The sequence below is a fragment of the Myotis myotis genome, unplaced genomic scaffold (assembly GCF_014108235.1).
Source record: "Myotis myotis isolate mMyoMyo1 unplaced genomic scaffold, mMyoMyo1.p scaffold_m19_p_1, whole genome shotgun sequence".
Classification (NCBI taxonomy): domain Eukaryota; kingdom Metazoa; phylum Chordata; class Mammalia; order Chiroptera; family Vespertilionidae; genus Myotis; species Myotis myotis.
Window position 1 is genome coordinate 209,022,612 of NW_023416313.1, and position 14,501 is coordinate 209,037,112.

General features: G+C 41.3%; 1 protein-coding gene across 2 annotated transcripts in view; it reads left to right on the forward strand.

Moving 5' to 3' along the window:
- Positions 1–14,501, forward strand: part of TSHR (thyroid stimulating hormone receptor) — a 108,146-nt gene that overhangs the window by 70,309 nt on the left and 23,336 nt on the right. For both annotated transcript variants that reach the window (XM_036325462.1, XM_036325471.1), the window contains exons 6-7: positions 118–195; positions 2,250–2,318. In XM_036325462.1, coding sequence (XP_036181355.1) covers positions 118–195; positions 2,250–2,318 — 147 coding nt within the window. The remainder of the gene's footprint in view (positions 1–117; positions 196–2,249; positions 2,319–14,501) is intronic.

A 14,501-nucleotide genomic window follows, 5' to 3' on the forward strand; every position in this document is an offset into this window, starting at 1 on the left:
AAACTAAACTGTGTCAGGATATTTATTTAAATGCAGATGTGCAGCAAGAGCCCAACTCCAAAAAAATAAAAAATAAAAGCATTGTTTTCACCAAGTGTTTTTGTCCCTCTCTTGCAGGGAAATTACAGACAACCCATACATGACTTCCATCCCTGCCAATGCTTTCCAGGGACTGTGCAATGAAACCTTGACGCTGTGAGTAGTGTTATACCTTCTCCATTCTACAAATGCCAACAACTGAATTTTAATATGAAAATCATCAAAGTTTCACAGCCCATCTAAGAACCATACTACCTTATAGTAAGTGCTCTATGGTCTACCAAGGGTTTCACATAATTAAATACGAGTATGGCCCTGTGGTATAGGACTCTATAGATGACAAAATGGTCTAGGTGACAAGACAACAGCATTCCCTTATAGAAATAGCCTTCATACTTTATCTATAAAGGGCCATTTAGGTTTTACAGATCACATGGCCTTAGTAGCAACTACTAACTTCTGCCATTTTAGGGCCCACTATACACACTAACGAGCATGGCTATGTTCCAATAAAGTTTTATTTAAAGAATAGGCAGTGGGCCAGATTTGGCCTGGAGGCCTTATAATATTTTGTATTCAAGTACCTTCAAGTGTATAATTCTCACATCTTCATTAAAGAACTCTAGTTCACACAAAAAATTAACTATCAGTGCTTTCTCAACCTCTGCCCAGTGTCCCTGTGAATGGCAGTCTTCACCTAGGACACCTTAGTTGTGTAATTAAACTCATTGTGTAATTATCTAAAACAAGCAAAGATTACCTCTTAGTTCTACACATGGGATAAATCCAGCTCTTCAGGGTATTCCTTTTAACATGGCCATCTCCTAAGTGTTTCTCACTGGATTAAATATATAGTTATTTCGTCAGTCCAGTAACCTTTTGATTGGGTATTATTATATTTTTATAGATAAGGAATGTGAGGATAATAGAGGTTTTGAAATTCTCAGGATCACGTCCTATGAAGGGTCAGAGCCAGGTACAATTCCAAATTTGGAGTCTCTATTTATGCTTTTTAATGTGTTACCACAGTGGAGAGATAGTGGACGACAGTAGTGTTCAAAGTTCCCCCACAACTGCCACTAGCTGTGCCTTACTGTGGTCATGGCTGCCTTCTCTTTCTCAAGTCAATAGCCCCAATAATGCCCATGCATCCCATTGTAGACCAGAGTTCCTGCAGCTGGGGCTCCTCCTGCACAAAGGGTTGTGTTTTGGGTCGGTGGGAAGAATCGCTTTTGAGGTTAAGAATCCTGAGTCCCAACAGCTCTGCAGCAATGTGGTTTCAGCAAGTCACCTCCATGTCTCATTAACTTAACTAGGAAACAGCGGTTCAGTCCAGCCCCTGGAATCATTATATACATCAATTGGTTGAAGAAACATAGCAACAAATTAAAAGATGAAAATTTCCACAAAAGGGCATGGCCTATCTACTTCCTTAAATTTGTCTTTGAAGTTCAATTTAGTTCGGCTCACAGCAAGTAAGCATTTAACCTATGATAAGCCCAGAGAATAAAAATATAGATAAAATACAAATGTGAAATAGCATTTTAAACAGAAAAATAAACCTTATGCATTTAAATGAACAATGTCTTTAAAAGTATTGATTTTTAAAAAACTGCAGTCATTCATCCATTTTTTAAATTTTTTAAATTGATTTTTAGAGAGAGAGGAAGGGTGAAGGATAGAGAGATAGAAACATTGATGAGAAACATCGACCGGCTGGCTCCTGCATGCCCCCTACTGGGTATTGAGCCCACAACCCGGGCATGTGCCCTGACCAGAAATTAAACCAGTGACCTCTTGGTTCATAGGTCAATGCTCAACCACTGAGCCATACGGGCCAGCCCATTCCTCCATTATTGACTTTGGGTTAGCTATTAACTGAAACCCTTGTTTTTTTTAAATATATGTACAACATTTTTTTAAATGTCTTAAATGATAGCACATGTTTGTTCCTCAAAGTGAACCTGCTTCTGAGAAACAGTGTCAAGTTACTAAAAGCAATGTCCAGAGAATGGGAATTCAAAATGAGAAATATTATTCTATGTCCCCAACAAGACATACTGTAGAGTTTCCTTCTGGGCTCAGATATAGGACCCAAGAACCTTCATGCACATTTCTGATACTGAATGAAGTATTGAAGTCCAACCTCAGAAAAGGGCCAGCATTACCTCCTATGGGTCACTGATTTCTCCTTGCTCTGTTGATTGCAGGAAACTATACAACAATGGCTTTACTTCAATCCAAGGACATGCTTTCAATGGGTCAAAGCTGGATGCTGTGTAAGTCAACCTCTTAAGTCAACCTCTGTATGGAAACCTCTATCATCCCCATCCTCCCACCCCCAAGAAGGATCATTCAATGGGTTAGAATTTTTCTAGAGATAGATAGTTTCTGCCAGCGCGTTCCTTAACCACAGAGCTAGTGTGACCAAGACTTGGTGATGATGTTAAGGAACTTGGCAAGAGCCAGCTTCAGTGGACACTTACATGAACTCCAATTCTAAATCCCAAAGCTCTTGCCCACAATAAAATGGAGCACCATGGGGGTCATCTTCAGTTATCTTGTAGGAGTGTGTGTGTGTGTGTGTGTGTGTGTGTGTGTGTGTGCGTGTGTGTGTCAATATTCATCTACTATGTGCAAGAAGTAAAGGAGTATCTTTAAGTCCAAATCTGTTCAGAGAGTAAGATTTTTCTTTTAGATTCTTTTTTCTGACATGTTTTCAGGAAAAGTATCAGTTTATATTTGATTCACTCAAAAAGAGTTGAAAAGACATATCCAACTTTTGCCTTCTCCCTAAATTAATAATGCCTAGAACAGTCTGTTGACAAAAAGATAGAGATTGACAGGAGTTTCTATGTTTGTTGTACTTTTCTGTAGGGTCTTTGTGGCCCCCAGGATCTATGCTAGGGCATATTTTGTGTCTAAGAGCTTGCGGACTGGTTTGGCCATACTTCTATGTGCTTTAACCTGATATTTAACAAATGAAAAATAGCTTTAGTAGAGTCTGCTTCCCATAGTACAGTAGACGAGTTCATTTGTAGAGCTTACTACTACAAAACAACTACATCATATATTTGAAAAAACTTACAGATATTTTATTTCATACCTTCAAGATAGGCAAGTAGAACAACCTAACAAACCAGGAGCTGCCACCAAAGTGGTGAGTGTTCACAGAGGGAGCCGTTCCTTAGGTGTAGCTGCGAACATCGGTTCTGCCAGAATAATCAGTGCAAAATCCAAAGGCTTGAGATTCTAGATCTACTGTGTGGCCTCTCACGCTTTAATGAACATATAAACCGCATGGATTCTGACACAGGAGGTCTGGGGTGAGCATTTCTAACAAGCTCCCAGGTGATGCTGGTGCTTCTCACCCATTGAGCACACTTAAAGTAGCAGGGTGAGGTCCATAGCCTGCACAGCCATATGCAGGGACCCTCATTGCAAACAAACAAACAAAACACACCTGTGGTGGTGTTGCTCTGGTTTGGGGGTTCAGTGGGGGGGGGGTTCTGGTATGATTCCATTTTCAAGGACAAATGCTCCTACGGTTTGAAGTCCTATGCCTTTGCATGGCTTTCTCAGTTATGTTGGAAGTGGGGTGTCATCTTTGCCAGGCTTTGGGGTTTCCTAGAGTCTTTATCAAATGAAGAGTTAGAGTACATTTTTCTAGATTGCCTGGTTATGGGCTCATTTAGTTGATTTTAGTCAATTTTAAAAATACATAAATATAGTGAAGTCTAAAAAGACTCAGTAGAGTACTATGATTGCTTATATATCAAAATTTGTGGTATTGGAGAGACTCTGCTTCCAACTTAACTTTATGATACATATCTCAGACAATCCTTCATTTTCAACATATTTATTGAGAACCTACAATGAGCCAGGTGCTGTGTTATTCATTGGTGAGTCAAAGATGAACAAGCTCTCTGATCACACTGAACTTACATTCTGGCGGGGTCAACTTGAGGGCAGCAATATCAAGGGTCAAAGCACATTAAGAAGAAATGTACCCAGATCCAGCTATGCATTTCAGATGGAAAATACCTTAACACTGAATATACAATAACATTGCCTCCTTGCTTGGAGATATAAGTATTATTTCCCCTAGATTTAACACATTTTTTAAATTATTAGCCTTTGATTTTGATGTTACATGATCTAACCAAATATTTTCCTCTTTGATTCAACTATTCCTAGAAAGCCCTGACTCTGAGAGAAATGATCATCCAATTCCAATTTTCTATGACAGAAGTAGGGTATTGGGACTTCTTAAAATAATTAAGACAGTTTGTAAATACTTAGGGTATAAAGATTTCAGAAGACTGTCACATTGTTCTGGACATTGAGGACATCAAGAGATTATCATTAAGGCAACAGAACCTCATTAGCAAGCGAAGGGGTAGGAAGAGAGAAGAAACCTTCAACCAGAGCTGATAATATGGCTTTTGAATTCAGTGTGTCCAGTTGAGTCTTGTCTGGACCAAAACTGACTTTCCAGAATGATGGATGAGAAAAAGGACCAGAAACCAACCATGGATATAACATAATTCATTTCTAAAACTTTTGTTTCTACAGCAAAAAAATTTTAAGCCCAAGATTAGGATCTATGCTTTAAATTATGTGCTTCTTTATTTTTCCATATTTAGTCATTGAAGGTATCACCCTCCATCATCTTCAGTTATCATTTTTTAAGGATAGACATTAGGTGCATAAAATTCAGACTTTTAGGTCTACAAAGCAATGATTCTCAATACTGGCTGCTAATTTGAATCACCTGAAGAGATTTGGAAATACTAGTGCCTAGGTTTTACCACCATACATTCTGGTTTCATTAGTCCAGGTGTAGGCAGGGCATGGGGATTTTAAAATCTCCCCCAGTGTGTCCAGTGGAAAGCAAACACCAAGAACTGCTGATGTGGAGAACCTGTATCAACCTTCTTGTCCAATCGCCACATTTTACATATGAAGCCCAAAGTGAACATGTGGCTTTTTTAAAAATGTGTGTGTGTGTGTGTGTGTGTGTGTGTGTGTGTGTGTGTGTGTGTGTTTAACCTGGCTTTTTAAATTTGAAAGAGCTGTCTAGATGCCAAGTCAAAGCCAAAACCTGGATCCCCTGTGTCCTGCTATAATTCATCATTGATGACTTGCCAGCCACCACCAAGGCCTGTTCACCCAACTCCACCTTGACCACTTGTTTCTTAGCCCAGGAGAATGTTTAGACTTCTTAACTCAGCCTGAAATATGGAAGCTAAAACATCTTGCAATTGGGAAGAATAGTGGACTTATGTGAGAGAAAGGAGGCCACTCGAGACAAGATACAACCAGAAGTTTCAGAGAACAGTCATACCAAGGAACGGGGTCATTAGTAAAGACCTGACTTTACCCATACACCAACTCAGCGAGCTTCCAAATACTAGTAAGCTCCTTCAACCTTGAATGAAAGGTTGGCATGGCAAACAGTTATTAAATTCAAAGAATTGGGGTTGAAGTTGGGCCACAAATATTGACCATTTTCTTAAAAATATCTTATACCTACTCATAATTGGCCTTAGGTCATGTTTAGAGAACTGCACGAAGACTTCAAGAGATTTCCAAAATTGTAGCTTCTATAATTAGGACACTCTGCTGGTCTAAGTGGATCTCAGTGTATGGCTTTGGCCATAAAATCAGCTGCAGAATATCAAAGGAGTTTAGAGACATTTTCTATTGAAAAAAGAAAAACTTACAAAGAAACAATAATTTCTGTCCCCAATTCTCTTCTTTTGTTGGTAAGAGAAGAAATGGGGTAAGAGGGAGTATCCCCAAACTGTGTTCACTGAACTTTCTTTCCACTGTGAATTTATGAGTGTTGCTTTTTTTTTTTGAGTGTTGCTTTTTAAAAGCTATTCATGACCACCCTGACTGGGTGGCTAAGTTAAAGCATCGTCTCATACACCAAAACATTGTGGGTTCAATTCCTGGTCAGGGCACATACCTAGGTTGTGGGTTACTTCCCCAGACAGGATGAGTATAGGAGGCAACTGATCGTTTCTCTCTCACATCAATGTTTCTCTCTCTCTCTCTCTCTCTCTCTCTCTCTCTCTCCCTCTCTCTCTCTCTCTCTCTCAGTAGATATACTGTTGGGTGAGGATTAAAAATAAATGAGTAAAAAATAAAAAGCTATTAATGACTGTACAAAGTTAAAGTATCTAGATGGACTAGCCCAGGGATCCTCAAACTACGGCCCGTGGGCCACATGCAAATACAAATATTGTATTTGTTCCTGTTTTGTTTTTTTTACTTCAAAATAAGATATGTGCAGTGTGCATAGGAATTTGTTCATAGCTTTTTTAAAACTATAGTCCAGCCCTCCAATGGTCTGAGGGACAGTGAAATGGCCCCCTGTTTAAAAAGTTTGAGGACACCTGGACTAGCCCAATCTTTTAATAGAGCATACTGAATTACTCATATTCAAGATGGGGATACTGCATGTAGAATTTTCTAGGAAACTCTTGAAGCTCTGGTCTTTTGGGGTAATGTTACTAAGAAGATTCTTTTAACATACCACCTTGTTGTAAGGCATGTAAATTTTTTTATATATATATTTTATTGATTTTTTTTTTTACAGAGAGGAAGAGAGAGAGATAGAGAGTCAGGAACATCGATGAGAGAGAAACATCGACCAGCCTCCTCCTGCACATCCCCCACCGGGGATGTGCCCGCAACCCAGGTACATGCCCTTGACCGGAATCGAACCTGGGACCTTTCAGTCCGCAGGCCGACGCTCTATCCACTAAGCCAAACCGGTTTTGGCGGGCATGTAAATTTAACAAGGTTGATTCTAGAGGTGGCCTGTGTAGAATCTGAGAGCTCATGAGAGTTTCAGATCATCTGGTGGTCTTCTGAAATTAAACCTATGAAGAAATTATGTAGGGAGACTCAACATTTCCACCAGCTTTCTCCTCAGACCATCTCATGAGCTCTTTGAGAGGCCTCGCTTATGGCAGAGTGTTGTTCTATGGGAGATGATGGATTTTAATTCACTGGTGCCCTGAATTACAGTCTGTTCTAGTCATTGTAACCATCCCTTGAAACACAGAAAGAAAGCAGTGCGCCATCTCACCATACTTTTTTGCACTTTCATGGGAAATGTTAAAGTTATTTGGAGGAGTTCAACCAATGTGGGAAATATTTCTTAATAAAAAATCTTTTGTTTCCTGATTTTTAAAAGTTTAGATCAAAGACTAGCAAATTCGTTCTGAAAAGGGTCAGAGAGCAAATATTTCAGGCTTTCTGAGTTATAGGATCTCAGTTGCAGCTGCTCACCTCTGCCATTGTAGTATGAGAGCAGCCATAGACAATACATAAAACTGGATGTGGCAGTGTTCTAATAAAACTTTATGTACAAAAGCAGTCAGCAAGCAGGATGTGACTGGATGGGCATAGTTTGTGAACCTCTGGACTAGGTAAAGATATTCGGTGAGGAGAAACTAAGATGGCGGCATAGATAAACACCGGGAAATTGCTGCCTCCCACAACAATTGAAAAATACGTCAAAAACACAAAACGGACATCATCCAGAACTACAGGAAGGATGGCTGAGTGTAAATTCTACAACTAGAAGGAAAGAAAAGCACACTGAGAGCCAGAGGAGCTGTGGAAGTAAAGTGCAGAGGTAGGGGGCTCGCGCGCGCAGAAAAGGGCTGGCACCTGAGGACGCGGCTGTCTTTTTGAATCCGGAGGGAGTCACAAGCTCCCGACGGCTCTGAACTCTGGTTCCGGGAAGTCTCTGGGGACCCAGGACTCATACGGGGAGAAACTGAACTGTTTGGCAGCGGGCGAACTTGAGGGCGGCTTTCCCTCAGAGATGCTTGCAGTCATTACCGGGACACTGAGACTCGTGACTCCTTAGGGCCGGGCTGAGGCTCCGCCATAGCTGCTTGCTCCGCCCTTTGATTCCTTGAAACCCCGCCCCACCCAGGCTGTGGCAGAGCCTTTTGCATATGAATGCCCCGGCCCTTTGTAACCTGTAATTACCTAACTGCAGCCTGGCCAGACAGACCCAGAACTTCCAAGAGAAGGCCCAAGACCCCACAGCGGCTTGCATTGCTTCACAGCTGAGCCTCATCAGGGCCAAAAAAGGAAGGGGAATCTGCAGTTCTCTTCGTAGTTCCTGCTGTGTAACCTCAGGCAGAGGCTAAATTAGCACCTCCTTAGATCCAAGAGCCGCTGTAGCCAGTGGTCAGAGGGGGACCATCCAGATCACAATTCCTCAGATCCATAAGGGACACACTCAGGGTGCAGTCTCAGTGAGCACCAAAGTCCCACTGAAGCAAGTCTTGCCCCAGAAGGGTGTCTCCAGCACAGAAGTTCTCTCACTGCCAATTGGCCTGGAGGTCAATTCCTCCCAGTGATCCTACAACAACCAAGGCATAGCTACCTCAGGTAACTGGGGAGGCTGAGCCACTGGGCCCTACAGGACACCTAGCACACAAAGCCACTCTATCAACGCAGGGAAGCAGCAAAATGCGGAGACAAAGAAACAGGTCACAAATGGCAGAAATGGAGGAAAGCAAATGACTGGATATAGAGTTCAAGGCCAAGTTTATAAGGTTTTTCAAGAATTTTATGGAAACCACCGATAAATTTAGTGAGTCCCTCAATAAGTATTGTGAGACCCTGGAGGACATGAAAAAGGACCAACTGGAAATTAAGCATACACTGACTGAAATAAAGAATAATTTACAGAGATCCAACAGCAGACAAGAGGATCCCAAGAATCAAGTCAAAGATTTGAAATACAAAGAAACAAAAAATACCCAACCGAAAAAGAAAAAAGAAAAGAGATTCCAAAAATATGAAGATAGTGTAAGGAGCCTCTGGGACAACTTTAAGCGTACCAACATCAGAATTATAGGGGTACCAGAAGAAGAGAGAGGGCAAGATATTGAAAACCTATTTGAAGAAATAATGACAGAAAATTTCCCCTACCTGGTGAAAGAAATGGACTTACAAGTCCAGGAAGCGCAGAGAACCTCAAACAAAAGGAATCCAAAGAGGACCACACCAAGACACATCATAATTAAAATGCCAAGAGCAAAAGACAAAGAGAGAATCTTAAAGGCAGCAAGAGAAAGAAACACAGTTACCTACAAGGGAGTACCCATACGACTGTCAGCTGATTTCTCAACAGAAACTTTGCAGGCCAGAAGAGAGTGGCAAGAAATATTCAAAGTGATGAATAGCAAGAACCTGCAACCAAGATTACTTTATCCAGCAAAGCTATCATTCAGAATAGAAGGTCAGAGAAAGAGCTTCACGGATAAGAAAAAGTTAAAGGAGTTCATCACCACCAAACCAGCATTATATGAAATGCTGAAAGGTATTCTTTAAGAAGAGGAAGAAGAAAAAGGAACTCTTACCATTTGCCACAGCATGGATGGAACTGGAGAGCGGATAAATACCACATGATCTCACTCATTTGTGGAATATAATGAACAACATAAACTGATGAACAAGGACTGATCCAGAGACGGAGAGGCATTGATTGGACTGTCGGGCTTTGGAGGGAGGGTAGGGGAGGGTGGGGGTAAGGGAGAAAGATCAACCAAAGGACTTACATGCAGGCATATAGGCCTAACCAATGGACACGGACAACGGGGGGGGGGGGGGTGAGGGCATAAGCGGGGGGGGGGGGGGGGTAGAGGGTAACGTGGGGACAAGGACACATATGTAATATCTTAATCAATAAAAAATATATTTAAAAAAAAGATATTCGGTGAGAATGGCCATTGTGTGATGAAATATACAGTCTATTTCTCCCAATTCCTAATAAAAGTTAGTGGACAAGCATGGGATAAAGATAAGTATCTGGATAAAAATATTTTGGGGTTTGAAAGTTCAAATCAAATCATAATAAAAAACAAAGATCTTTTTTTTTCTCAATCAGTATTTTGAATCCAAACTTGAAACTCTCCTCCTGTTAAAAAACAAATGTTCCATCTCGTCATCGTTCTACCCTAAGTTTCTGATTCTTAGTTGATAGAAATTTATTTTTTATTAGCTTTAGCCCTTCATTAAAGGCATCATGTAAATCCAAGACAAAATCAAGAAGATCGTGACAAGGAGGGCCTGGGACTAAAGAAAGATAAGGGTTAACCTGTAGGAGGTGGTCAAGTTTCCATAGCAATAATGAAACAGTATTCACTTGTGATTTTAACACAGTATTGATGCCTCTGTTATCAATACTAATTGTGATTTCAAGCTCATCTACACACATCAATATCTCATGATTATCCTTAGTGTTCAAAGCTCGCACATAGCATGTTAACAATTTGGTAAATTCTCCAAAAGTGTTTTCAAATATCTCTAGGTTTGAATTTAAACAATATGTCATCCAAAGAACATTTATTCCCCATCATCCACTTCATGCCAATTTACTGAAATTAGAAGCTTTGGCTTCATTGAGACCCATTTTTGTTAGTAAAACTGAAGAACACGACTGCAGCCAAGTTGGACAAATTCCACATTGAGAATGAGTGCTGGTGCCTCTGCAGCAGTTGAGTAATTAGTTAAAAGTTCACGAAAATCATGGCAGACGTGGAAGAGCACGTGGTCCTGTGATTTCACATAGAACCAAGCACTCTGTCATTACTCAGATGTAAAATTAATAAAAACACAAGCATCCTCTGTTCCACAGAAGTTGAACTGCAAGTAAAGTCACATGTTCATTCTTTGGAACCTCCTTTCCATCCTCTCTTTCCACCCAATCTGGTGTGGGAATGTGCTGCTTATCTCAAAATGTCTAATTCTCTGTATTGTATTTTCTATTGTCAAACTCCAGTAAGTAGCTACTATCTGACAGTAGATATTTGGATGGGAGGGAGGGGAGTACCGTTTTGATGTACTAAGAATGAAACACTAATCATTATGAACAGGGAAGTCAACACAATTCACGTACTAATTAGCATCGCATATTAGCTGATTAAAAGCAAAACACTGCAGCTTGGAGCACTGGGGAAAAGATGATGATAGAGAAGATTATAGGATTAAGCAAGCCATTATTTCTCAGTAAGTGTTTAAAAAGCTTGTGGGAGATGCTCCGAGGCTGGCTTTCTCTTTCTATTTAAACCCTGTGTATTTTCTCACCTGTGACTATTTACAGACAAGTATCCTGATTTCTGCTACCAAAGGATTTCCACAGAGCAATGAGGGCTGGGCAAAGGTTCCCTTTAATTCCAAATGACAAATACTATGGCAGGGAACTACGGTTCCCCACAGAAGTGTTCCCATGAGGGTCTCACAACACAAACCAATGCCAGCCCAAGTATCCCCTACCAAAATTATGGAGACACAGGCTAAAATTCCATCTTGGAGCTGAAATGTGTCCCAAAGAGCAATGCTCACCAGCAACCACATCTTCCCTTGCCACAGTGTCATACTCCTCCCTCTGACACACTTCCTCATCCTATACAATAAAAGGCTAATGTGCTAAGTGTCCGGTTGTCCAGGCGGCTGTTCAACCAATCAAAGTATAATATGCTAATGATATGCTGAGGCTGCTCAACTGCTTACTATGACATGCACTATCTACCAGGGGGCAGACGCTTTGACTGGTAGGTTAGCTAGCTGCTGGGGTCCGGTTGATTGGGACTGAGTGAGACCGGCCAGACATACCCTGGAGCCCTCCTATGGTCTCTTCCCGGCTGGCCAACCTCTCGCGTCCCTCCCCGGCCCAGATTGTGCACTGATGGGGTCCCTCAGCCTGGCCTGCACCCTCTCGCAATCTGCAGTCCAGGACCCCTCAGGGGATATTGAAGAGCTGGTTTGGCCTGATTCCGCAGGCCAGGCAAAGGGACCCCACTGGTGCACGAATTTGTGCACCAGGCCTCTAGTCTAAACATGACACAGAGGGTGGCTCTAGCTAGGAATTACCCAGCAACTGGACTTTCTTGATTCATCCAACATGTTTTCGCTGGATGGCTGTTGTGTCCCAAGAGTGAGGCCATAACATTGTATCCAGAGTACATACTGAGTTCTTCGATTGCATGTTCTTCCCCAACTCATCCCTGAACATCTTCACTTTCCTGATCACAGTGTTCTTCCTTAACTGTGGGAGACACAGTACTTAAAGTTTCTTAATAGCCCCCATCCAAAAAATCTGACATACCTTTTCTAGGAAGAACTTCATTTCTCCCAAGAAATTCTCAAAGAGGCTTATGTCCTCCAGAGAATGAAAAGGTGTTGAAAACACATGTAGCAGTGTCTATCTTGCTTTTAAAGGAGATACCAGTTGTTTCCCCCCAAGCCCTTTCCAGTATTTGTATGCAGAAATCATAAATTTCAAGAAGTCTTTCCTTTCAACTCTGACTCTTAAGACTTTCTAAGACTTTTTAAGTTCATTTATGTTCATCGCAACAGACAGTTACAATGATCACACAGACCCTTAGGAAATAATCATTGTCTGGGGTAGTTACCCATATAGCCTACCAAAATTTGTGATTGATACCCTAGCTGGTTGACAGAATGTGGATTCCAGGGAATCAGGGTAAGTCATGGTCAAGGAATTGGTTTAACTAGACCGACATTTCCAGGAAATATTATGTGGTAAATGGGGCCAATGAAAGCACTTCTTCCTGGCTATTAAAGCTTATCTAGATGTTCCCCCATCCACTCCTTTAGATTCAGATGGAAGGTATACCAACCACCTGAACCTAAGGTTAAAAGCTAAATAAGGCAGCCCTCCATATGCTAAAGGCAAGGGGACAGTTTCATTTCTAAGCACCCAATTATCTCTAAGAGGTAAAGTGCCCAAACAACCATGTTGGTTTTACAGAACGTAGCCTCCCCCAAGACTCAGCTCATCTCCGTTCAAGTTGGCTGCACCTTCTCTCCATCCTCCTTCTCCCCTCCTGGACTCTGGCTGGCTTTCCCAGTTTGAAATCTCCTGCAGCATTTCTGGTAATCTACAATGCTTATCAACCAGCCTCCTTGGGGGCATATTGAATATCAGACAAAAACACTGCAGAATTGGACGAGCAATTATTTAGTTCTACAGTGATTCGTAATGATGAGAGCAAGCCGATTTTCCCTCGCGGCACTCGGGGATGATGAGGATAAGCTGAGACGAGCTCACCAGTCGTTACTTGACTTCCAGCAGTCTGGGAACAGAATGTGCTCTGCGCGCTGCATGGTCCAAAGAATACAAAAAGAGACACAAGCCAGCGTGACCCTTATCCTGAGCTTAATTGGCCTTTTACAGAATCATGCTGTTCAAGATCTTCTCACCAGTTGTTTTCTCCAAGGTGGCTCTTTGCCTGCTCTGTCACTGAGCAAAGGAGCTCCGTGGAGTTGAAGAAGAGTCAGACAATAATTAGATGAAGCCTGTGACTGAGAACCTTAGGTGATAGCCATTCATCCAGAAGGCCCATTTTGGCTGCTGTAGCATCTTAGTTGGGCCCTGTATATGTAGGAAATTAGCTGAGCCTTCCATTTTAGACTTAACAATGCCCGGGAAGCATGGAGTCCAGCCACTGCCTGAAGAGGCCATGTCTGAGCCACATCCCTATGGCATTTGTAAACCATCTGCCTTGTCACAGCCATCAAAGAAGGTCAGTTGGCCACCACGCCATATGCTGAGTCTTCTAATCTTTCATTTTCCATTATTTTTCCCTTAAAGCAATCATATGTATCACACTAAGAGTTTAGCAGCACCTACCTCAATATTTTGGAGGACAGATGCAACGATATTTTTTTCATTTACATATTCATTCAACAAATAATAACAGAGGCACTGAACACGGTACCAATGATGCAGCTATAAATAAGACAAAGAGCTTGTATTCTGGTTGGGGAGACAGAAGATGAGCAAATAAAGAGTGTGATGAGATCTCATTTTGAAAGAGCTGAGTTAATACAAGAAAAGACTCATCATGAACTTGACATCTCAAGTTTATAGTCAACAGACCTGGTTACAGAGAATGATCCAAGGAAAGTGTTCATATAGATTCTGAAAATGATACTTTTTTTTTTTTTTTACTGGATTAATGATTTTGATTCGTGGATTTGCTGTGCCAGGTTTCTCCCTGGGTCATCAAATATTTCCCTTTGCAATGACTATGATAGCAACTGCCACTGCTTTTCTTATCATTCTTATTGTGGTAAATGTTGATGTATGCTGAGAATCGGAGGAATTCACCGCTCCCTAACTAGAAGAACCATACACATTGACGTACAGAATTGAGCACATTGAAATTTAGGCACTAGCAATGGAGAAACCAACAGTCAGCACCTGCCTATAATCTTAACTGAAACCTGGATATCTCTAGACCTTTGGACCTTTTAAAGTTTCTTGAGCATTTTACTTGCAAAATAAACACTGATTTTTGAGAGTTAAAAAAAAAAGAGAGAGAGAGTGTGGTAAGATAACCTGCTAGCAGCGACTTTAGAAAGTTTACGACGTCAGTTTGAGACCTCGTGGTTAT